General features: G+C 57.0%; 1 protein-coding gene across 3 annotated transcripts; it reads right to left on the bottom strand.

The window, feature by feature from the left end:
* Positions 1-3,564: 3,564 nt before the first annotated feature.
* Positions 3,565-21,192, bottom strand: Ppp1r9b (protein phosphatase 1 regulatory subunit 9B). 3 transcript variants are annotated; one of them, XM_027924806.2, is made up of 10 exons: positions 19,322-21,190; positions 15,192-15,324; positions 13,145-13,268; positions 11,067-11,171; positions 9,896-10,031; positions 9,209-9,361; positions 9,080-9,133; positions 5,820-6,049; positions 5,393-5,489; positions 3,565-5,209 (listed from the first exon to the last, which is right to left on the bottom strand). In XM_027924806.2, the coding sequence occupies exons 1-10, from the start codon at positions 20,693-20,695 to the stop codon at positions 5,156-5,158; spliced, it is 2,460 nt and encodes an 819-aa protein (XP_027780607.2). In that variant the 5' UTR covers positions 20,696-21,190; the 3' UTR covers positions 3,565-5,155. The 3 variants fall into 3 exon arrangements, with proteins under 3 accessions (XP_027780607.2, XP_027780604.1, XP_071459609.1); XM_027924803.2 differs by having other exon boundaries at positions 13,145-13,265; positions 19,322-21,189; XM_071603508.1 differs by lacking the exons at positions 3,565-5,209; positions 5,393-5,489; positions 5,820-6,049 and adding an exon at positions 8,714-8,944 and having other exon boundaries at positions 19,322-21,192.
* Between the last annotated feature and the right edge of the window lie 205 nt (positions 21,193-21,397).

The following is a 21,397-nucleotide window of genomic DNA, read 5'->3' as shown; positions in this document are numbered from 1 at the left end:
CCGCGGGGGGCTCCGGGCTGGCTCAACGTGCTCCATCCCGGGGTGGGGGGGGAGGGTCGGCGGGGAGGGTCCCGCAGCCGGAGAGAAAAGGAGAGCGGGGGCAGTTTGGGGGCAGAGGAAGGTTTGCAGGAAGCAGGAGCGCGGGCGGGGCTGGACCTGGAGACCTGACGGAAGGATGCTCCGTGTGTGCGTGCGTGTGCGTGTGTGTGTGAGTGTGTGTGAGTGTGTGAGTGTGAGAGAGCGTGAGGGAGCGAGCGCGCGCGCGAGCGGAGGAGCGCCACCTCCCGCCCCGCCCCCGCCGGCCCGGCCGGTCGGGGCCTCGGCCTGGGAGACGGATTCGCTCAGCGTCGCGTCCGCGGGGTCGACGGGGGTTCCCGGGAAGGGGCGTGCGGGGGCGCGTGGCGGGGAGGCCGGGCGCCGGGAGACAAAGAGCGGGCGGCAGGGGGCGGAGGCGGCGGGATCCGAGCGGAAGGAGGCGGCGGGCGCCTCGGCCGGCCCGGCTCGGGGTATCCCAGTTGCAGCTACTTCTCGGCCCGCGGGAGACGCCACGCACTGGAGCCGGCGCGGGGGCAGGGGAGCGGCCGGGAGGCGGCCCCACTGGGCTTCCGCCCAGTCTGCAGGGTCCGTGAGGACTCCTGATTGACTCACTCACACACTCATTCAAAACACCCGCCCAGCAGCCAGCCCCGCGCTGAAGCCGGAGGGGACCGCAGTGAACCCAACCGACCCAGTCCAGGCCGAGGGCGCTGGCCGTGCAGCCCCGAGGACTGACGAGTTGGGAGGCCCTCCCGAGCCCGGGGCTGTGGGCCGGGTCTCAAGAGGACACTTCGGCCGGGAGGGAGAGAGCACGCGAGGGCGCCTGGTTGGTCTGGGGAGGGTGGACAGGGAAGATTCCTAGAGGAGGAGGATTCCTACAGGCCGTTAGGGGAGAAATGCCCATCGCCATAGGGGTTGCGGGTGAAGGGGCCAGAGGGGAAGACCAGCTGATGATGCAAAGGTGCACGGGGAGGTTTGCGTTCCATTCTAGTAGCCATGGGGGAGGGAGGTGGAGAACGTTGACGGAGGAGAGAGGGGTGCAGTTCTGCGTTTTGGGAAGAACCCTTGGCTCCTCAGTGGAAAGCTGATTGCAGAGGACATCCTGAGGGCAAGAGCCCCTTCAAAAGAGGCTGTGAAGAAACGACAGTAGGGGGCAGGAAGAATAAAAATCAAGTTGAGAACTATCCAGGATATAGAAGAGAATCAAGTGGCAGGAATTGGAGGCTGGCTGGACAGAATTGAGGGAGAAGGAGGGATCTTGGATGGCTGTGGGTATTGGCTAGAGGCAGGAAGCCCTAGAGCTGGGTGGAGTAAAGGAGGGATGAGCTCAGACTTGGACCTGGTGAGCCAGCGGGAGGTGGTGGTGGAGGAAAGGTACCCAGAGAAATCATGTAATCAACAACTAGCTGCCATAGGCAGGGCTTGAGGTGTGTCAGGCACTCTACTAAGTACTTCTCAGATTATTAATGTCATCCTCACAATAAATCCGTAAGGTAGGTGTTTGTTACCCCCTACCTTGGAGAAGCTAGAGACTTAGAAGGAATAGAGAGGTAGAAGGAAAGTGGTTTAGGAGTAGGTGGTGAAGCTGGAGAAGGGTCTAGAATTCATGAGAGAGGCCAAAAGGTTAGAGAAGGAAAGCTCCCTCATGGCCCATCCATATCTGTAGTCTGAGGCCTCCAAGGGTCTGTGGCATGGAACTGTAGGTGAGGGCAGATCCTAGGAGATCTGTGGAAGTCTGGGACTCTCTGGGTATCTACAGGATCTGCTAGCAGCCATAGGTTGCTGAGGGGGATAGGGTCTCTGGTGACAGTCTGTTTGGGCTGTGTCTGGAGTCTTTTAAAGAGTACGTGGTTTACAGGCTGAGATCTGGAGTAGGGGGATTGAATATATAACTCATATAGATCCCAAGAGGTTGGGGGGGGGGTGGTGATAGATAGAATATAAGGACACTGCTAGGGTGAGGCATTCTGGGGGAGGATATATTAGACCTGAGAGGACCCATGTTGTTAATGAGGCCTAAGTTGCTGGGAGCTGAGACAATTCTCAGCTAGGGTTGTGGCAAAACTGCTCAAGTTCTCAAGATCTGGGCAGGTGACCTGGGTAGGGGATCAGAATGGGGGTAGGGGAGCTAAGGTGGAAAACTTCACACAAGCCTGGCCATGACCAACTGGCCCAGCCTCAAATATGGAGATAATTCATGGGCAAGTCATATCTCAGGCTTGAGAAACTCACAGCAAAGCCACAATACACCCAGCCATACAAGGGCTTAAACACGAGGGGACTACTAGGCCCACCTTCTGGACATATGTATAAGGTCCCTCACCTGACCCATGACAGATGGTGATAGCAGGACTCCACCCTGGATGATTAGCCCCAGATAGACCAGCAGAAGCCCTCAGTAAACCCCCAGGTCTGCCTCCCCAGCCATGTCACTTCTTGGGACTTATTGGCTAGGTTTCTCCAGTGGCCCTGGGTTGTGATTTTTAATTATGGAACTGTGACCTATGATCATGGGATGACTTATGATCATGGGATGACCTATGATCATGGGATCATGCTGGATGGATCTGTCTTCAGTATCCCCAGAGCACTCAGAGTGTTCCCAAGATGATCTACTTTGGAGTAGATGCTCTGAGAGATATGGTCCTTAACCATAGGTTTGGACTGGACTGGTCCTACATGGGCAATAATATAAACTAGAAATTTAAAGGGGTAGTTAGGAGATGCCAGAATTTGCCTTGACATGAATGATACCTGTGTGACAGTTATCCACAGGGAGTAGCTGCTTCAGGAGCTGTCATTTGAGTTCAGGGCCCTTCAGGCTGGCACTTCTATTTCTTATGGTAAAGAGTGGGGAGACTGAGAATCCCACTGGGGCCAAGTCAAAGAACACAAGCGTCCAGCTTCGGTTCTCTCCCCATACTTGCACCACAGCATCAGGGCAGGGGAGTTTGCACTGGGAACTGCCACAAGTTCCTGCCCCTCCCTTCTGCCTGCACCTCTGGGACTCAGCAAAGCTTGTCCCTGGAACTCCAGAATCGGATTCATGACCCTTTAGTATCAGATCTGGAGGCTGCAGCCAGATCTGCTGGAAAAGAGCAGGGGACTCAGGCTGTTTAAGACCTCTCAGGCTCATCTCCAGGAGGGCAAACTGGACATTTCTAGGATCAAGACTGCCCTGACATGTCACTTCCCACTCCAAGAAATGTTTGATCCTTCTAGCACCTAAGACAGGGCACCTCTGAAGAGTATCCCTTCCTTCAGTACTCAGGGGAAGGACTTGGGGTTCACCTTACCATATCTAGCCCATCCTCTGGATTTTTCAGAAACCTTGCAAAAGGGATGCGACAGACTGTCTAGAAACGCCAGGAGGATTGGACAAAAAGCATATATGCTGATGGGATAATGATGGCAGAAAGGCAGTCTGCAGGGGCTGGGAACTCTGCAGAAAGAGCATCAGGATCCGGGACAACACTGGTGGTCTTGACCCCTCCACCCCCAGTGAATCAAGAAATCAGGCAGCGAGGCTCTGGGGGCTGCTTTTATGGGGACGACCTGACAGAGGGCATGGTCCGTACAAAACCGGGAACAATACATACATATATATATTATATACAGAGACGGGGTCCTCCAAGGACGGGGCAGGGGCGGCCGCTAGCCCGAGAAGCCGGAAGCGCCCCGCGGCCCCGCCCACCGGCTCCGCCCCCTCCATCTGCCGGGTGAAGCACAGGGGCCCGGCACTGAGACAGCCAGCTCTTCCGGGGGTGGGGGCACGTCTGAGGGAAAGAGAGGGGCAAGAAATACTGATAGATGTTAATGGTCTATTTACAGGGAACAAGGAGAGGCCGAAACGGATGGAAAGGGGTTGTTTTTAAAAAATGAACAAAAACCCAGGCTTGGGGCAGGGGCATGAGCAAGTGGCAAAACGAGATGGATTTTGAAAGGGGAGGGGTTTGGGGGGGGTCTCACCTCCTTGGTCAAAGCCCCAATTTGGAGTTGAAGTGGGGGAAACGGAGTCGATTTCACTTAGAAAGCAGGCTGCCAGCGGGGCAGCCCTGGTCTCCAAAAAGAAGAGTAGTAAAATTTCGCCCTCCAGTCAAAACATTGGAAAACAGCGGGGGCGGGGTGGAGGGAGGCTGAATCTCTGCGATGTTAGTACAAGGCTTCCAAGTGTGGCCCTGGGCAGGGCTGCGAAGGGCAGGGCCTGGCTTTTCAGTGAGAACTGTTGCCCTTGCTTGAGACTGGCGTCTCTGCAACCAGGCCCCCTAAGCTGACCTCCCCTCCTCCCTGACATTCCCAGGCTTGGCCAGGAAACCTGGACCCCAGAGAGGCCACAGAACAGTTCAGGAGGAGGTTATGGCTATTTGGCACCTGGGAGAGGGGAGGCACAAGGAGAAATTGAGGGCTGCTGCTCTTTCCAGGAAAAGGGGAGCTGGGGACCAGGTGTCCTGGACTCTACTTTCCTCTACTCTCACTCCCCTTTCCCTGAAGGATACGTGAGAAATCAGTGCAGGGCCAGGCCCAGCTGCTGGGCTCTGGGGTGGGCTCTATCCTTCCCAGGATAGGGAACAGGTACAGGAGGTGTTGAGGCAACCCCCACCCCCAAGCAGGAGGGTCAGAATGCAACAGACAGCACAATGATAGGGGAGAGGGAAGGGCCAAGAAGGTAGAAAGAATCTCAAGTCAAGAGGCCCAGGGGCATCCAGAAGCCCCATGGGTAGGGAGCAGCCTCCAGTTGGCGAGATGCTGGGAGAGCCTCAGCCCCACTCCAGTCCAGAGACAAAGGCTGGAGGTTGTAAAGTCTGGCAGTTTGTTCTGCAGGTCCATGTGTCCATCCACCACCCAGGCCAGCCCTAAGCTTCCCTTGGCCTCTATGCCTCAGCCCTATGGGGCAAGAAGGAGGCCGCCCTTCCAGCCACCAGTGTCTGCCTGGGCCACCTTAAGGGGGCCTGTGATATGGGCCCTCTGGTCCCTGAAGCTGGGGGGAGGTGGGGTGGAAGGATAGGGGGAGTCGGGGCACCTGTCCCCAGGCAGAAAGAGGGTGGGGTGGGGTATTGAGGACAGGGGAGGGAGGACAATGGGAGGGGATTATTATTGTCCGGTCAAGGAATGATTCCTGTTAAGTAGAATTGGAATTCCTCAGTGTTTGCAGATTTCCTTCCAGTTCTGAGATCTGGAAAACAAGGATTGGTGGTCAAGCTTGGGCACCAAACATGACCCTGCTCCCTCCACCACCCCAGTGAGGAAATGACCCTGAGCTCCCAGCCAGCAGCATCCTGGGGCCCACAGGTGCTAGTTGGGGCAATCATGCTGCTCCCTTCACAGAGCCCTGCCCCCAGGTTACCCTTGAGCCTACCTTGTCCAGGAGCTTGTCCATTTCCTCCTTCCGGGCTAGCTCCGACTCCTCCAGAACCCGTCGCTGTGCAGTCTCCTTTTTCAGGAACTCGATCTCCCTGGAGACAGGTGATGGACAGATGGTGGGTAAGGGTATGTGGTCTGGCTTCTGTCCACCGAAGAATCAGGGTCCTCATCCCTGTCCTCAGATCCACTGCTAGCTCTGCTGCGCTGCTTCTTAGGTCAGGAGGTCCCAGGTTTCCTAATGTCTCCATGGCCTGGCCCTGCGCTGCCTCTGGGCCCTAGTCATTCCAGGCCCAAGTACCCCACCGAGGGGGTCCTCCAACCTCTGTGCTCCTTGTCTCTCTGCTCAGGGGAGGGGATAGGGACTACCACTGAAGGCAACTCAATACTCCTGGGCCCAGGACCCACAGCCTCCTACCACGTACTTCTGCTGGTAGTCCTTGATGAGGCGTTTGGCCTTGCTGTACTTGCGCTCCAGGGCCTGGTACTGGGCCTGGGTCTCCCGCAGGTGCTCGTCCACAGCCTGGCACAGGCTCTGGGCCTCGCCCCAGTAGCCCTCCAGTTTCTCCATGCGCTCCTTGTTCTCCTCCACACTCTGCTCCAGCTGTGCCTTCTCCACCCGCCAGCGCCCCTTCTCCTGCTCCAGGCTCTGCAGCTGAGAGGGAGGAGTGGCCCTGGGTTGGTGTGGGCCAGAGGGAGCTCAAGGGATCCCCATCTGGCACTGGGGCCAGAATCTCCTGAGGATTCCTGCAGACATGGAACCCACTGACCCCCAACTACTTATTCTCCTTGGCTGAGCCTGGGAACTGAAACCCAGAGGGAGAAGACATAGGACCCCAGCCTCAGGGTTCCTAGCCAGGGTCCCTGTCACTGCACCACATTCCCAGGGAGGCAGGAGACCTCTGTTAGCCACTGACTAGGTCTTACAGCTCAGTCTCAAGCCTCAGCCCTCCCATCTATAAAATTGGAATGACAACTGCCACCACTGCCCCCTCCCCCCGCCACCAGCTTGCAAGGGAGCTTTTAACACAGATGAGATGGAAGATGTGAAAGACATCACATCAGCAATGGTGAGGGTCATTACTGCTCTGTCCTTTCTGCAGTCCCGGCCGCTGAAGCTTCTGGGGCTTCTTGAACAATCTAGTCTCTCCCAGGTCCCAGGTAACTTTTGGTCCCCAACTGCTCAGCCTTTGTTCTCTCCACACATACTACCTGGGGCAGGGACCCACCTCCCTCACCACCTCTGTGTCCTGAGCCCCAAATCCCAATCTTCAGCCCAAATTCACTCCCAATTTCCAGCTCTCCAATTACTGGAGATAGCTCCAGTCCTATCTCCCAGCTCCTCGTAGGCACCATGCCCCAAACCAGAGTCCCCATCTGCATAAACCAATGCCTCCTTTCCAGACTTTCTCACCTGTTTGAAGGCACCACCATTTCAGTCACCTCAGAAGCAGCTACTTTGTTCTCTGTGGCCCAGCCACACAAATCTTCCTGTAGACCCTCAGACTTGCCAAAGGGCCTTTGCACATGCTGTTCCCTCTGTGGGGAGTGGCATGTACTCTCTCTGGCTAGTTTTTCCTCACCAGCTTGTCCCATGCTCTCTACTCCATCTATCACTGCTCCAGAGAAGCTCCCTGTAACTCTAGCAGCAAAACATGGCCCATTTTCACCTGGGCCAAGTTTTTTCTGCTCTAGGAGCTTAGCAGCCCTGTCCACTCCTACAGAGTCCCGTGTCAGTTTGTAACAACAGTCACTGGTGTGCAGACTGTAAGCTGCAGGAGGACACGGACCAACTCTGCTTTTGCCCATCATGATGAGTGACTGGAATAGTGTCAGCCATCTAGAAGTAACTTGATGGATGTTTGTAAATTGGAGGCCCCTTAGGTCAAATACAGCTTGTGATCCCAGAGACTCAGGAGGCTGAGGAAGGAGGGTCACAAGTTCAAAGCCAGCCTCAGCAACTTAGTGAGGCCCTAAGCAACTCAGCAAGACCCTGTCTCAAAAATAAAAAAGACTGAGGATGTAGCTCAGTGATAAAATGCCCTTGAGTTCAATCCCCAGTACAAAAAAAACAAAAAACTGAAGGCCCTCTTGCTCTCTGTGACCCTGGACAGAACTCTGACTTGCCCGCCCCTCCCCCCCTTTTGAATGCCCTGCATACTCCCAGGAACATGGCCTGTCACCTCAACCCTGGAAATGAGGTTCTGACCCACCCTTCCTTTCCACACCCCTGACTTGTATCTGGGTAGTCCTGGACCACTCTAACAGGTACTGCCCAGGCCTCCAACCAGTTTGCCAGCCTCTAAGTCCTTTCTACCCTCACATCCTCCCACTTTTTGAGCAGTGACCTTTTGAAAATCCCCAGTGACTGCACAGCCCCCTGTCATCTGTAGCCAAGGCTAGAGTCCTTAGAGGGAAGACGGCACACTGCTGGGCACAGCCCACTCTAGTCCAGCCTGCCCACATGACTGCCCTTCAGCCTGACAGCCTTCTCCCAGAGCCAGCCTCCAAGTTCCAGCTTGTCTCCCTGTGAGGAATGCCCTTGCTGTGCCTCAGCCACTTACATCCTGCCACTCCATGCACAAGTGGGAGTGAATGCACACGTGTACCTGGGTGTGTTGGGTCCACGTGGCCCCTGTAGATCCATCTCTCCCAAACTAGAAAACTTGTGGGGGTGCAACTCCTTCACTATGAAGTCTGTGTATCTATGCTTGCAAGAGTGCTGGCACCCAGTGTTCTTGTAAGCATCTGTGCATGGACATATGCATGTTTGTATGTCACATGTCACCACCTGGTGCTGTCAGCATTAGCATCTGTGATGCTTGCTCAGGTGAAAATATGCATGTCCTGTAACACTTCCCAAGCCAGGTGCTCTAAATGATGGTCACACCAATGTGTCTCAGAGCACTCAAGGGCAGTGGGTCCATGTATCTTGCTAATGGTCTTGGGTAGAATGTCATAAGAAGCACAGGTGCCGTTGTCCTGTGATTAGGACTCTTCAGAGGGTGTGTGTGTCTAGGTGTCTGGGTCTGTGGGTACCATGTACCTGGGTTAAGGCTGGCACATATCAGTGTGTGTTCCTTTGGTAGTGTGTATTTGGCCTGTACATGGAGGAAGTGTGTGGGACAATGTAAACCAAGACATCTAGAGCTCAACTTAGCTGCTCCACTGTAACAGCTGACACTTGACTTTTGACTGATCACCTCCTGTGTGAGGGACTGTGCATTATCTCATTTAATCCTTAACAGGCTCCTAGGTGCTGCTAGTATTTTTACTCCATTTTTTTTTTTTTTTTTTAGTTGTCGATGGACACAATACCTTTATTTTATTTGTTTATTTTTATATGGTTCTGGGGATCGAACCCAGTGCCTCATGCATGCTAGGCAAGCACTCTACCACTGATCCACAACCCTGACCCCATTTTTGCCCCATCTTAACAGTTGAGGAGATGGAGGCCCAGAGTGGCAAATGAACGGTGCAGCAGATGGGGTCCAAGCTCGCACTCTCAGTCTGCATTCCCTCACCTCACAGCAGTCTGCTCCATGAGCACCTGTGGCCGTGGGTGGAGTACGGGTGTTGACTGCTGCAGGTGTGAGGGGGGATCCTCCCTCCGGCCCTCAGGCCTGCCCCTCGACACACATGCAGACGCACACAATAGCACACATGCACACACATGCACCCTCACCTTCCTTTTCAGCTGCTGGATCTCTGCCTCGGTTACAGCATGCTTGATCTGGAGCTGCAGGGCAGAGGGGGTGGTACTCAGCTCAGCAGGGCCACCACCCAGGGCCACCACCCTGGGCTTTCCTCCTACCTCTTTGAACTTGTGCACCAGCTTCTCAGGCTCCATGTCCACAGGAGACAATGCATCTTCATTCTCTGCTAGCTCAAACACCTCGATGGCCATCTCGCCACCTGGGAATGTGGGGCTCAGCTCCTCATCCTCGTCAGTGGCATATTCCCCTGTCTGTGAAGGGAGACAAGTGGCCGTGGGCCCTACCCACCCTGTTGGGTGTTCAGCAACCTGTGACTAGAGCTGAGACCAGTAGCTGTCTGCCCGTGTCATACTTGGAGCTGGCCAGGGGTGGGTTCATGCCTCCCCCAATAGCCCAGGGAGTCCCCTGAAGGCAGGGGTAGTTTCCCCATAAGACTAGGACCCTGAAAAACATCCCATACTGTGCCCTTCACAGTATGGGTCCCCTGAGGTCTGCACCTGTCTCCCTCCTTAGATTAGGACCCCTGAGGTCAGGGGCTATGTCCTATGCTCAGAGTGGGGACTGTGCGAGGGACCAGGAAGGTTCTCTGAAGACAAAGGGTGTAACTCTTCCATCAGACTAGGGGTTCTCTGAGTGAAGGATCTGCTTTTCCTCCCTCAGACCGGGACTCCACAAGGGGTTTGGGTTTCTTTACCAGGCCTGAGAAAGCCTAGGAGGAGACGTCTGTACTGCTTCATCTGGCCAGCAGAGGGCAACCAAGCCACCAGGCAGGCCCGAGTCCCTACCTCCTCATCATCCTCCCCATACTGGGCGTATCTCTGCTCCATCATCTCCCGCTGCCATCGCTCTTGTTCCAAGGTCTGCTGAATTAGCTGGGCTACTTCACTCTGCTCTCCCGGCCGCTCCCGGCCAATCATAAACCTGCAGGGGCACCAGTGTCATCCCCTGCCTATCTTCAGCTGGTAATGCCAGCATCCTCCCTGCTAGTGCTCCCCTCTCCAGGCCCAGGCCCTCCCAGGGGAGGTGAAATGAGAGGCTGAGTCCAGAGGCTGCAGTGTTAATAATGAATGGAGGAACTGGGGGGCCTTACTGAGTTTCCTTCCCAGAGGAGGCAGGAAGGCCCACTAACCCTCCTGGCCAGTTAATGGGAGGTGGATATCAGCCAAACTTTGGGCTGGACTGCAGAGGACATAAGCTCAGGAGCTGCCAGCATAGGGGGCTCTCTCACCACCATGTGGGAGAAAAATGAGGCAGGGGAATGGCAAAGTTGACCCATCCGGGAGGGCTGGGGCTGTGGAGGTGTGTCTTGGGTTGGCTCCAAGTCCCTGAACTTCAGGAAGGGGCGGGATGATGCTGACTGAAGATTAGGATGGAGAGGAAACAGTGGAACTTCCAGGCACCAGCCCCTCCTCCCATGGCTACCCACATCCTGTTTCTCTCCACCACCCTTTCCTGGGGGTAGTGCCCCTCTTGTAGGGGGAAGGGAGTGATCCTTAAATGTTATGCCAGAGATGAAATGGACACAGGGAATTTGGAACCCAATTCCTGGGTTTCTGGGTTCAGGGAGCAGTCTTCCCAGGATTGCTTGGGCAAGCTGGGAGGGTGGTTTGAAGCGCAGATGAGAGGAGCCCAGTTTGATTGGCATTCACCCTGAACACCTTGGTTCTTTAAAGAGTGAGTCAGATACAGGCAGGGGAAAGGAGAACAAGCCCAAGTGGACAGTGTGGAGGGGCATGGGTGGTGGGCCTAGAAACCTGAGTATTGGTGGCCAGCAGTGGCCAGGGAGCTCAGGGTGGAAGGCAGGCCTGGAGCAGGGGACTATGGACACAGAAATTTTTGCAGATAAGGAGCCAGTGAAACCTTGACTGGATGTGAGCAGGTGGACAGAGTAGCCACATGAGGGCCCAGCCTCCTGCCTGCTTCCATCCCACCCTTCCCCACCCCTTGGGCTCTCACCGCACTCGGCCCTTGGTGTTCCTGAGCACGGAAGCTGCAAAGCTCTGGGTCACTCCCACCAGACTCGTTCCATCCACCTCCACCAGGAGATCATTCACCTGAATCCTAGGGGAGGTGACATTGGTTAAGGGGGTTATAAGGGGAACCGTGACCCTGCGGCAGAGATGAACCCCTCCCATCAGAAACCTGAGGTGTTTTGTCTACCTGCAAAATATTCATGATATCAGGGGATTAGGTGTTGACCAGGCCCACCTGTGTGAATAGGAAGACCTTGGCAAGCCAACCAGACACAGGTGTCTAGGACTGGGAGAGGCGGCAGGTACACTTCCTGTAACAATCACACTCTTGCCCCCTCCTCCATCACACTCGACAGAGTGGTGTGACATCCTCAGAGTTCACCTCTGCCATGCATACATGCCCCATGCCGCCCTCTTACATGGACATTTCTGCCCAGACCTGAGTCCCCAGACGTTTTCTCAAGAGTCTCAGATCTGAGCAGCACCCTGGTGCTCACCCACACTGACAGAGGTACATCCCACAGGCACTCCAGCTCTGCCTCCAGAGGCCCTGTCCTCCACTCAGGGCCGAGATGGGGTGATGGAGCCTGGACTGCCCTGGTTGGTGGGGACTTGAGCACCTCCTTCCCCCACTCCCACCTCTGTCTGGAGAACTGCAGGCTTTCTATCAGGGCTCCCCATGGAAATGGAGACACAGCCTACCGCAAACAGCTGGCCCCACAGGTCCCAAGCCCTCACATGGCACGAGCTTTCGGACACACTCATGCACACACACACTCCCCAATCAGCAGGTGACAATGAGTGAGGATCTGGAAAATTCAATTTGGAAGGGAGAGGAGGCAAATAAAAGAGCAGGGGGCCGGGGTTGTGGCTCAGTGGCAGAGAACTCGCCTAGCACGGGTGAGGCACTGGGTTCGATCCTCAGCACCACAGAAAAATAAATAAAATAAAGGTATAAAAAAAAAAGAGCAGGGACTGTCACCCTTTCTGTTCTCTGTCCCTCTCCATGCCACCAGGGCCACAACAAGCAGAAACCCTCTGAATGGGGAACTAGGTTCTACCAACATGACCCCAAGGTCAGCCAGCCCTCACAAAGACACCTGCTCATCTGTCACAGGAGAGGGTCTGGGTTTGGGGGTGCCACCACCAAGGACTCCTGATGCCAAGCTCTCACTTACAGTCTCCCTTGGGGGTGCCAACAGCACTGCTCACCTACACCCTACCTCCCCACTGCAGCATAAGCACAGGAGAAGAGCTGGCACAGGTGTGACCCTGTTGGCCCAGAGCTTCATGAAACCCTCCCTGGTCCCTCTGGCCCACAGAACTTACCCTCCACCACAGATGCTCTGCACAGGCACACACGACACAGACAAAGAGCAGCCCCACCCCCAGAGCGCACCCCAGCTGGTCTCATCACACCAACACCAGGATCCCCCTGCCTGCCTTCTGCTCTCCTGCCTGGAACTTCCTGCCCTTGCTGGGCCTAGCCAACTCCCGTCCAGCCTTCAGCTCTCAGCTCCCATGTCACTTCCTCCAGGAGGCCTTCCCTGACTCCCAGAGAAATCAAGCCTCCTGTGTTCTATCTTTATGTAATGTTCTCCACTCTGCCACTTTCTCTGTGTCCCTTGTCTGGTGTCCCCTTTACTACACTGCCTGCTTCCTGAGGGCAAGGCTGTCAACACTGACCGTGTGGGGCCAGGCACCAGCCCACGGACAGCCAGGCACACTGTATTTATTTGGTGAAAGAAATGCCCCAACATACCCAGAAAAACAGCCCATGCTCCCGGTACAATGCCAATACACACAAGAAGACACACAGTCACCATCTTCACTACACCTCCTCTAGAATGCCAGCACCATAAGCGAGGGGTTCCCATCTGTTTGTCCACTGCGCATCCCTGGGGCCGGGCACAGCACCTGGCAGCGCAGCGCTCCACAAACATCTGAACCACACAGAGCGCACAAGCTCCCAGGAACAGCCTGTCCCCCCACACAGTGGCTTGTTCCACAGATGACATTGGGGAGGGGGTTTAAGAGGAGTGGGGAGGTTGGGGGTGGTACCTGCCATCCCGATGGGCTGCGCCACCTTCCGTCACAGTTTTGACGAAGATGCCCAGCTTCTCCAGGCCCATGTCGGCCCCAGCCCCCATGCCGATGATGCTGATGCCCAGACCTTCAGAGTCTGCTGGACAGAAGGGCAAGATGTCAGGGACAGCAGGACATCCTTCAACCTGAACCCTCACTTTAGGGAACAGCTCCCCTCCAGGAGGCAGTCCTCAAGCTTAGAGGATGACCCCCAACTGGGAAAGGGGCATGGTTCTGTCCACCCCTCTTTGCCAGGACACCAAGAATAGCACTTGGCTCATTCGCTCCCCTTTGCCCCTTTTAAAGAGCTCACAGGCAACAGAGTGTGCCAAGGGCAGTGGGAGTGAGAGACTACTACACATGCAGATAAGAGCACATGGCCGGATACTACAGTGACGCAGCCACGTCATGCTTATAGCAGCACAACACACAAGAGCTAAGCTATGGAGCCAACCTAGTGCCCTTCAACAGATGAACGGATTGTGATATATACACACAGTGGAGTGTTACTCAACCAGAGAGGACTGGAATTTTGGCATTTGCTGATAAATGGATGGATCTGAAGACTATGATGCTAACAAAATAAGCCAAGACCCCAAAAGTCAAAGACTGCATGTTTTCTCTGATATGTGGAAGCTAGTCCAAAGAGAGTTGGGGGAACTCGGGGATTCCATTAAATACAAGAGAGATGGGTGGACTAGATGATGGGGATTGAGTTGGAAGGAGGAGGAACGGGATAAGGGAAGAATAATGGAATGAATCTGACCTAACCTTCCTAAGTTCCTATATGAATAGACAACAGTGAATTTCACCATTGTATGTACCCACAAGACACTATTTAAAAAACACTAAAATTAAATACAGAAAGATTAGTAAAGGGAAGAGAATAGGGAAAAGGAGGGAAGAGGGAAGGGAAAGGGCAAGTACTGGGAACTTAATAGAGCAAATTGTATTCCATGCTTTTACTATTATATCAAAGTGAGTCCTAATGTTATGCATAATTAAAAAGACCCAATAAAAAGAGAGAAAGTGTGTGGCTGGAATGGGGTCTGTGACAGGACTTGGCCTTAATCCTTTGGTCCCTCTCCAAGCAGTCTCATCTATACCCAGAGCTTCACTGACCAAAAACCTTGTTTTCTCTTGCCTACTTCCTCAGCCACATTGGTCCGGTCTACTTCATGGGCCTCTGATATCCAAACTGGTGACCTTCCCTCCCTCAGACACTCCTCCAGGGGCTGGCACCACCACCCTCCTACTGCCAGACCTGGGAAGCACCCCACTCCCTCATAGCCTCCGATGAGCCAAATCCCACCAGGCCCTGTTGATCCCCCACCCCTGTTCTGCCGACACCTGGTCCACACCACAGTGGTCTCTCCATTCACTGCTGATCCTGCATCACAGCCTGATGTGGTCTTCCTTCTAGAATACCTTCCCCATGCCCTGCAATAGCTCCCAGTCCATCTCAGGGAAAAGGCATGGTCTGGGGGCCCTGTCTTCACACCCTTCCTGCTTTCAACTGTGAAAATGCATCCAAGCCCCTCTTCTCTCTCCCTCACCCCCTGAGTTCCTTCTCTTCAAGCTCACTCAAGTGTTGCTCCCTTAGGCACTGCCTGCTCTCTGGTCAGGTTCTGTTAAATGCTTTTACAGTAGCAACCCTCTCTTTCCACACCTGATTCCTAAGGACACAGTGGCTGCTCATCTATGTCTACTCCCTGTTGTCTCCCTGAGGGGACACCTCCCTGAGAGAGGGAGCCTGGTTTGGCCCACCACCAACCCTCCAACAGAGCCCAGGGCCTAGCACATGGTGGTTTGTTAACTGGATGAGTGGGGCAGGGAGCACCCCTGCTGGGCTGGAGTGCATGAGCAGCTGTGGGGCACTCGTGAGGGAGGCAAGATAGGGCTGCCAAGGGTCCAAGTTGGAGGAGAAGCCCAGCATGTTTGTGAGAGCCCCGGAGTGCTCCTCGGAGGCTGGCACCAGAGAGGAGCCTAGGTGAGCCCAGGTGGCCTAGACCAGGCCTCTCACCCTTCTCCAGCTCCACAGGGAACAGCTCCAACCTCTCCACCCGCTTCTCCAGTTCATATTCTGCAGAGGCCGCCATGGGATCCACATCCTCATTGCGCCGGTCATAGTCCTCGTTGGAGTAGGTGCTGAATACCTGGGGAAGGGCAGCTTGTCAGAGGCTCCAAGAGGGCAAGGGCAGAGCTGGCATGAAGAGGCTGAGCCCCACTGATGCCCCCTGCTCCCCTCCTGCCACAGGCCTTTCCCTTATCCTCATCCCCCAGTCCTGGGATGACCCCGGCTCTGAGCAAAGTTCTTGAGCCTGAAGCAGGGGCAAAAAAGAAAGGCACCCAGCCTGCCTCAGCCACACTGCAGCCAGAGCTAGCGCAGCAGGTCTGTGCAAAGCAGACGGGCACTACTGGAGGGACTGTCAGGCTCAAGAACCTAGATACCCAGAGCAGAGCGAGAGAGTGAAGGACAAGACCCAAGGGTCAGACAGGTGAGGGTGGACATTAAGACAGAAAGATGGGAACAGCTGAGCAAAGAGGGAGAGGAGCAGGATAAAGGATGGCGACTGTGCTGGAGGATGCCGACTGTGCTAGAGGATGCCAGGTGTGGGGTGGGGGCAGGAGGGAGTGATGGGAGAGGCAGACAGGACCCCACTCTGCCCTGCACCTGAGGTGGACTGGGGGTAGGGGAGGGAAGCAGGAAGGATCCTCTCTACTCCTATGGAGAAGGGCAGGCCCTCCAACCCCAGGGGCACCTCAGGGGCAACAGCAAAGGCAAAAGCTGGCCCTTATGCCCAGGCCTGTGTCCCTCTGGATTGACTGCTGAGTTGTGCCTCCTGTAACCAGGAGACCCAGGGAGAGACCCTAGGACCCATGCCCTGAGAGGACCAGGGATCCTGGGGAAGGGGCAGCTTCTCTGCCTCTGCCATGGTATCCTCAGTATCTCTTGGCTGTCCCCCTCCTCCTGGGTATCTCTGTCAAGGGGAACTCCCCAGCTCCCCCCTTCCCTCAAAGGACCAGAGAAGATGGGGCAGGAGCTCTGTGGGAGTGCTTGGTTCTGGTCACAGGCAGGGTGCCCCCATGGGAGTGTAATGAGCACTGTTTGGGGTTCCATGACTTGCTTGGCTTCACTGCCTGCGTTGACAGGTTGGCACTACTTGGAGCCAAGTGGGGACAGGGGAGGGAAGGAGCAGCTCTAGCAGCTGGCTGGGCCTGAGGAGCTGCAGTGGGACAGCGTTTCCCCCAAGGACCCTGCCAGGGCCCCCTCTGCTCTAGGAGCCGGCCCCATGGGCACTCTTGTGTCCCAGCCTTTGTTTGGGCTTGCTCCATGTCATCCCCACCCCCAACCACAGAGGCTCCCTGGCATGGTGGAAGGGGGAGGGGCACTTATAGGACTAAATAGAAGCCTAGCTGGGAGGGGCCTATGTGGTCACTTAGTCCAATGCCCTCAATTTCACAGCCTGAAAGGCACTCAGGATCAGGCCCATGGGGATCATCTGGCACTGTGCAGTGGTAAGTGGGCTGTTTTCCCAACATCTGTCAGAATCCCAAGCCCCTTGGAGGAAAAGGACACCCATTCCACATATAATCCAAGACGCTGGGTCCGCTGGCCAATTCACAAGGGTTAGTCAGTGGCTGGGCAGGGTGGGACCATACCAGCTGGGCTCTGGCAGGTGGGTGACCAGTGACTTTGTTCCCATCGCACAAGTGCTCCAGGCCTTGGGACAGGGGCTGAGGTAAACCTAGACTCACTTTTGCATCTGAGGAACCTTCACCTCTGCTCCAGGGGAGGTCTTCCATTCCTTTCCTGGTTACCCCACTACCACCACAGACATCCCACTGCAACCCCTAACACACCTTTCCATCTTGTCATGGGTCTTGCCCTCCCGTCTTTCCTCAGCTCATCAAACCTGTTCATTTTTCTTTTTTTCTTTCTTTCTTTTTTTTAAACTGGGGATTGAATCCAGGAGCATTTTACCACTGAGACATATCTCCAGTCCTTTTTATTTTTTGAGACAGGGTCTCCCTGAATTGCTGACAGTCTCACTAAGTTGTTGAGCCTGGCCTCCAATTTACCATCCTCCTGTCTCAACCTCCCGAGTTGCTGGGATTACAGACATGTGCCACAGTTCCCAGTGCCTGTTCACCTTTCAAATCCTGCCCCCTGCAGGAATTCCAGGCCTCAGGTTCAGAGGCCCCAACCCAATAACCCCTCCTATCAAATGGCCCTGGGCCCAGTCCCACCACCCAGGTGACAGTCTGAAACTACATTCTCTGTAGTCCATGGAATACTCTGCTTCCATAAGGGCAACAACTGGGTCACTGGAGGGAGAGGGAACCCTGGACTCAGGATCAATGCAGGGTTGGGGGCAGGGAGAAGGAACCTGCGGCCCCTGCATCAGGGTGGGTAGGAGGAAATCCCCAGCATAGCCAAAAGTCACTCAGCGCCTACATAGTGCCCTGGCTCTCATGCGGGGCGGCCAGTCTCACAGTCACTAGGGAGTCGGGAAGCACTGCTCTAAATCATGTGCTATTTTTTACCAAAAAATCAGGGTAAGGTGTCAGATATAGACAGAGGCCCAGACCTCACTCCATCTCTGAGGGCTTCCAACTGCTGGTGGGGGCAGGGGTGGGGGCCTCCTGACTCCCTCCCAAGAATACCACATCTTTCACTCACTTCAGGATCCCACTGCCTTCAGAGGGGACAGGGGATGGAAAAGGTTCCTAAGGTCCGAGCCAGGGCAAGGGGCAAGCCTGGGAGGAGAATAACAGCCACTCTCCCTTAACCTTTTACTTAGGCTAGGAGGTGAGAGAGGGCAGAGGGTGAGAACTCTGGGCAGGGAGAAAAACTTGGGCAGCTTCAGTGTCCAGGAGTAGTTATGGAAACTGCAAGCAAACAGATGGGGCTTGGCTGGGGAAGGTTAAAAACTGGGCAGGGTCCAGGCCAAGGAGAGTCCCAGGACTTGGATACTTCCACTGGGCAGACCTGTGGCCAGGCATAGATGAGTCTGGGGTGGTGAGAAACATCAAGGCTGAATGTGCCAGTCAAAAGTGGAGGGCAGTGGGGTGGGGGGCTCAGGTTCTTACTTCTTCCCAAGAGACATCCCCTCCTCACCAGCACTACTTTGAGGATCTCAGAGCACAGGCACAGGCCACAAACCAATTACCAACAGTGGTGGTGAGGATGGGAGTGCAAATTGAGACCCCCAAAAGGGGAAGTTCCCATCCTCTTTCAGGGTACTCAAAGAATGTGGCAAGAGCATTTGGGGCCTGCTAAGGCCACTGGAGTCTGTTCTATGGAGCAGCCAAGAGCAAAGGCTTGTGGGCCTCTGCCAGGCACCCTGGGGATCTCCCAGCCCCACCCCTTCTCCTTCATGGTCTGCAGAAGGCCTTCCCCCTCAAGGGTAACAGGAAGTTTCCCTTCCCTACGCAATGAGGGACCTGGGAAGCCAGCCCAGCATAGACCCCAGGGAGCAGAGCCCTAGCGCCAGGGTCTTTCCCTCAGCCTCAGTCACATGTCCATGGCCCTGTTCACCCTCACGACCTGCTTCCCTCTTTCACTTCTGCAAAGTTGGGGTGGGAGTACAGACGAGGAGGAGGGAGGCACACTGTCCAGTCCCCTGCACCTTTGTTTTGGGAAGTTTCTGACTCCCTACTCCCTCACCAGACCTAGCTCCCCTACGGGGGACAGCAGCAAGTGTTTCTAAGCCCCCTGACCCCTCTTTCTCCGAATGGAACAAGTTATCTGTGGGGAGTGACTCCTGAGGACACCCACGCCCTTTCACACCATCCAAGTCCCAGCCTCTGGCAGGCTCTGGAGGAAGGAATGTCTGGGAGAGGAAGGGAAAGCAGGTGTCCCAGAGCCCACACGGGGCAGGGCCGGTTCTGCTGGTGCTAGGCGGGGCAGCAAGGCAGAGGAACCCGAGGGCAGGTCGGGGCAGGTCGCCAGGTCACAGACCCGAAAATCGAAAATCGCCTCCCTTTGACAAACAGCTGGAACTCCCCCACGCCCCCCTCAGGGTGGGAACTTCTGGGAAGGGGGCTGGGTGGCAGGGGCTGACTCAGCCTGCCAAACCCCCGCTGGCGAGGCGGGGGCGACCGCGTGCACGTGGCAGGGGCGGCGCGGGCAGCAGGGGGTTCACTCACTTGGATCGGCGCGGTGCTGAAATGGATCTTCCGGCTCGGGGCCGGGTCCTCCTCCTCCGAGAGCCCCGGAATCTCCACGCACCCCGACTCAGGCTCATAGGGGGGCTCCGCGTCTTCCTCGTCTTCTTCATCGTCCTCCTCCAGGGCACTACCCCCAGAGTCCTCCCCGAGCCCACTGTAGGCGCTCACGTCCACCAAGTCCGCCTCCGAGAAGTCCTCCTTCTTGGACTCGTCTGCCTCCTCTGGGGCCACGTCCGGGACCCGCCCATTGCCCACTCCCCTCTCTGGCGCTGCCACTGTAACCGCCTCCTCCTCGGGGGCCGCTTGGGCCTTGGGTTCCTCGGGTGCCGGGCTGGCTGTGGTTCCCGAGGTGCTGCCATTCTCCAGGGCCGCATGGACCGTCACCTCGGCCTGGATCACTTCCCCGGGCGCTGATTCGGCCTCCGACTCCCCGCTCTCCTCCACCTCCACCGGCTTAATCTTGCGCACCTCCCGGGGCTTTGGGGGCGGCCGGGCGGGGGCCACTCGGTGCTGCGGAGGCTGCTGCCCTCCTGGGCCGCGCTCTTTTTCGGCAGGGGCATCCCCCGACGGGGCGGGCGGCGGCGGCGGTGGCTGGAACACCCGGGACCGCTTACTGACCAGCTTCGAGTTGACCTGGGGAGCCCCTGCGGCCGCGGCCCTGGGGGGCCCGGGCCCACGGTGGAGGCCGGTCCTCGAGTCGGCCTTCTCGAAGACGGCGCTGAGCTGGCTGACAGTCGGCGACACGGCGTCGGCGTCCAGCTTGTCCAGCGCCTCGGTGCTGCCGTTAAAGCGCACCACGACGTCCAGCTTCCGGTCCTGTAGGCCGGCGCGCTCCTGCCTCAGCAGCCGCCGCGCCGCGGCCTCCTTGTCGCCGGCGGCGGCTGCCGGGATGTTCCGTTCGAACAGCTTCCGCGTCTCCTGCAGCCGGGACGGCGGGTGCGGCGGCGGCGCGGGCTGCGCCGAGGGCGCGGGCTTGGAGTCGAAGCGGCTCACGCGCTCGGACACGCTGGTGCCCAGCTTGAGCAGGGCGCTGTGGTCCACGTTCTCGTTCAGGCTGCTGGCCCGCGGCAGCGACAGGCGCACGCCGCGCTCGGGCGCCCGCGGGGCCTCGGCCAGGCCTGCGCCGCCGCCCGCCTCGCCCGGCGGCCCCGCCGTGGTGCCCATCTGCAGGAACATACTTTTGATGCGGTGGACGTTGGAGCCATATTTCTTGTGGTGGGCCGCCTTGGGTGCCTCGTCGGGCCCAGGTGCGTCGGGCGGCTTCAGCGCCTGGATGCCCGCCTCGTAGGCGCTGCGGTGCGGTGAGGCACTCCGGAGGGGACCCCCGGGCCCCCGCGGCTCCGTCTTCATCATGGTGGGGGGAGCCGGGTTAGCATCCCCCCGCTCCCCGCTGCCCCCCTCCAGCAGGCGGCCGGCCAAGTCGGGACCACCGCCCCCTCCCCCGAAGAAAGAAACCCCGAAAGGCCTTTTTCAGGGTCCTCCAGAAACCGAGCTGCCAAAAACAGTTAACCCCGCTCCAAAAAAAAAAAAAAAAGAAAGAAACAGAAAAAAAATCTCCGAGCGCCCTGTGTGGGTCGCCTCCCCCAATCAAGCTGCCAAAGACAGCCAGCCCCCCTTAAAAAGCCCAAGCGGCCTGGTGCGGTCGCCCCCACCCAAATTAGAAGAGCGGCGGCCGGGGCCACTGGGACCGCGCGCCCAGCCCGCGAAGCAGCGGCGGCGGCGCCGGTTCACATCGTCCGAGGCGGTGTCAGTGGGGCTGGCGGCGCGGGCGCTCCCCATTCCAGCCGGGGGCCTCGGCTCTCCGGGCGCCCGGCACCCCAGCGCCCATGGCTGCTCGGCCGGCCGGGCCGCTCCGCCGCGCCTCCCTCCCTCCCTCCCTCCCCCCCTCGCCCCGAGCCTCGGTCTTTCTCTGGCTCTGCCGGAGCGGCGGCTGCCGGAGACCGAGCGGCTGCCCTTCTCGCCGCCGCCGCTGGGGGACTGGTACCTCTGGGTCCTAAAGGGATCGGATTTCCGGGGCCGGAGCCTGTGAGCCCTCCCCTTTCCCTCCACCCCAGC

The sequence above is a fragment of the Marmota flaviventris genome, chromosome 17, assembly GCF_047511675.1.
Source record: "Marmota flaviventris isolate mMarFla1 chromosome 17, mMarFla1.hap1, whole genome shotgun sequence".
Lineage (NCBI taxonomy): Eukaryota > Metazoa > Chordata > Mammalia > Rodentia > Sciuridae > Marmota > Marmota flaviventris.
The sequence above is the reverse complement of the archived record's forward strand: the minus strand, read 5'-3'. Positions and strand labels throughout refer to the sequence as shown.